At 49.4% G+C, this 2,776-nt stretch overlaps 1 protein-coding gene across 1 annotated transcript; it reads left to right on the forward strand.

The window, feature by feature from the left end:
• Window positions 1-924: 924 nt before the first annotated feature.
• Window positions 925-2,389, forward strand: POU3F4 (POU class 3 homeobox 4). The gene has a single exon (XM_006194920.3). The coding sequence runs from the start codon at window positions 929-931 to the stop codon at window positions 2,012-2,014; it is 1,086 nt and encodes a 361-aa protein (XP_006194982.1). The 5' UTR covers window positions 925-928; the 3' UTR covers window positions 2,015-2,389.
• The last annotated feature ends 387 nt before the right edge of the window (window positions 2,390-2,776 follow it).

Genomic DNA, 2,776 nt, shown 5'->3' on the forward strand with positions numbered 1-2,776 from the left:
GAAACCAAGCAGTTAAAAAAAAAAAAAAAAAAGCATGTCTTCCAATTAGCTGACTGAATTGGGAAGCAAACTTTAAAATAAATGAATTTTAACGGTATCATATTAGATTTTACTTAACCAGAATTTTCCAGTGCTTCATGCCCTAAATCAATTTTTTTTTTCAGAAAAATCTGGGCATTTCTTTCTTAGGTGCTTTCTGACCTTGGAATCAAGTTTCTTACAAATGGCAAAATGAAATAAAACAAACTGAAATAGCTCTTACTGGAATCAGGAGCTTCAGTCTTACAGATTTAGGGTCCTACTGAAAACGTACCTTTGCTCAAAGTTTGTAGTGAGGTTTTGTTTTGCAGTCCTTCACACACAACTACCCAGAACGCCAAAATAATCTAAGAAAAATCCCTATCCACTAAGATCTAGATGACATTTAAACTGGTTATATTGTTTTCTTAGTGTTTTTTCTTTCTCTATTTAGATTAATCTGTATAACCTAAACAGAGTTCTAAAACCAGTTTGCCGTCTCACCCCTATCCGCCACCAAACACAGAGAAACGCACATCGGTCTCATCCTTCCCCCTCCTTTACAAACACCCGGGAAGTCCGAGAGTGGTGGGAGGTGGGGGGAAGGGTTAACCAAATAAGCTGCTGCCACTCAGCGCGAGGCAGCCAATGGAGCCGAAAGATTGATTCACTTCCTGCTTGGGTCTCACTGAAACTCTAGAGCTCCGCCAGCCTAATTTGGAGTGCTAGCCCGGCCTCCCACACCGCCATTGGCCGAGCCCGTGGCAGGCCAGGAAGAGGCGCGCTGCTATTGGCCACAGCGAGTGCCGGTAACTCGCTCTCACGGCTTTGGCTCCCCCGCACCATAGATGTCAAAGGCTGAAGCTGCTCCCTTTGCCACATTATAACTAGTTGGGGATCCTCACCTACCATGGCCACAGCTGCCTCGAATCCCTACAGCATTCTCAGTTCCAGCTCTCTGGTCCATGCGGACTCTGCGGGCATGCAGCAGGGGAGTCCTTTCCGAAACCCTCAGAAACTTCTCCAAAGTGATTACTTGCAAGGAGTTCCTAGCAATGGGCATCCCCTCGGGCATCATTGGGTGACCAGTCTGAGCGACGGAGGCCCATGGTCTTCCACACTGGCCACCAGCCCCCTGGAACAGCAAGACGTGAAGCCTGGGCGCGAAGATCTACAGTTGGGCGCAATCATCCATCACCGCTCGCCGCACGTCGCCCACCACTCTCCGCACACTAACCACCCAAATGCCTGGGGGGCGAGCCCCGCTCCGAATCCGTCCATCACGTCGAGCGGCCAACCCCTTAACGTGTACTCGCAGCCGGGCTTCACGGTGAGCGGCATGCTGGAGCATGGGGGGCTCACTCCACCGCCGGCCTCTGCCTCCGCACAGAGCTTACACCCAGTGCTCCGCGAACCCCCAGACCACGGCGACCTAGGCTCACACCACTGCCAGGATCACTCGGATGAGGAGACACCAACCTCGGATGAGTTGGAACAGTTCGCTAAACAGTTCAAACAAAGAAGAATCAAGTTGGGCTTCACGCAGGCTGACGTGGGGCTGGCGCTGGGCACCCTGTACGGCAACGTGTTCTCGCAGACTACCATCTGCAGGTTCGAGGCCTTACAACTGAGCTTCAAGAACATGTGCAAGCTGAAGCCGCTGCTGAACAAGTGGCTGGAGGAGGCTGATTCGTCCACAGGGAGCCCGACCAGCATTGACAAGATTGCAGCTCAGGGCCGCAAGCGCAAGAAGCGAACCTCTATCGAGGTGAGTGTCAAGGGCGTACTGGAGACGCATTTCCTCAAATGTCCCAAGCCTGCCGCGCAGGAGATTTCCTCCCTGGCAGACAGCCTCCAGTTGGAGAAAGAAGTAGTGCGTGTCTGGTTCTGTAATCGAAGACAGAAAGAGAAAAGAATGACTCCACCAGGGGATCAGCAGCCACATGAGGTTTATTCGCACACGGTGAAAACAGACACGTCCTGCCACGATCTTTGACTGCAGGAAGCGAGGAAGCGGTCGGCCGCACTGGGAGCAGCGCGGATTTCTTTCTCTTACACTCTCTTCTTTTCACTCCAGCTTTATTATTGCTATCTCTATAGAGCGCTCTATCTTTTTTGTTCGTTCTTTCTCTCCCCCTCCCCCCCAGTTTTTTTTTTTTTAAATAGGGGATTCTAATTTATATTAAGAAAGGAAACACGCGCGCGCGCGCTCGTTCAGGCTTCTCAACGCAGATACACAGTTGCATTAAGCAGTCCAGGCGGGGACCTCAAATCCTTTGCGCCGGGCAACAGTTTCCTCCAACCTTTTCTGCTGATCAAAATATATTGTTTACTCTGAGTAAGGTTTTTTGGTCTCTCCTCTCTAGGAAGAGCAAGGAGTGGGATAACTTGGGGGCGGGGTAGGTGTGGGGGAGGGAGGTGGGAAGACAGATGTGTGCCTCTAAATAACCTTTCAGCGCCTTGGTTATAGCAGCTGTATTTCAGGTGAAATCTGTTTTACAATAGACTAGTTTTGCATTTTTTAAACTTCTATAGCGTTTCTAAATGTCTGCGGTGTTTTACTACAAGCTGTACACAATATTTGTGAGATAATTTGTATCTAATCGACCACTCCATATTATTATCGCTATTATTATTATTCCTACATTGAGCTGATGGTTTTTTAATTGCTTAGAAAAAGAAGGGGGACCAGGAGGATGAGAGGGAGAGATGCCCATCCATCCATCGATCCCCTATTCCAAATCTGGAGAAGAGAGGA

This window comes from Camelus ferus, chromosome X, assembly GCF_009834535.1.
Source record: "Camelus ferus isolate YT-003-E chromosome X, BCGSAC_Cfer_1.0, whole genome shotgun sequence".
NCBI lineage: Eukaryota > Metazoa > Chordata > Mammalia > Artiodactyla > Camelidae > Camelus > Camelus ferus.

Excerpts from the sequence above, each read along its gene's own strand:
- POU3F4 (XM_006194920.3), top strand. The coding sequence starts at position 929 with ATGGCCACAGCTGCCTCGAATCCCTACAGCATTCTCAGTTCCAGCTCT.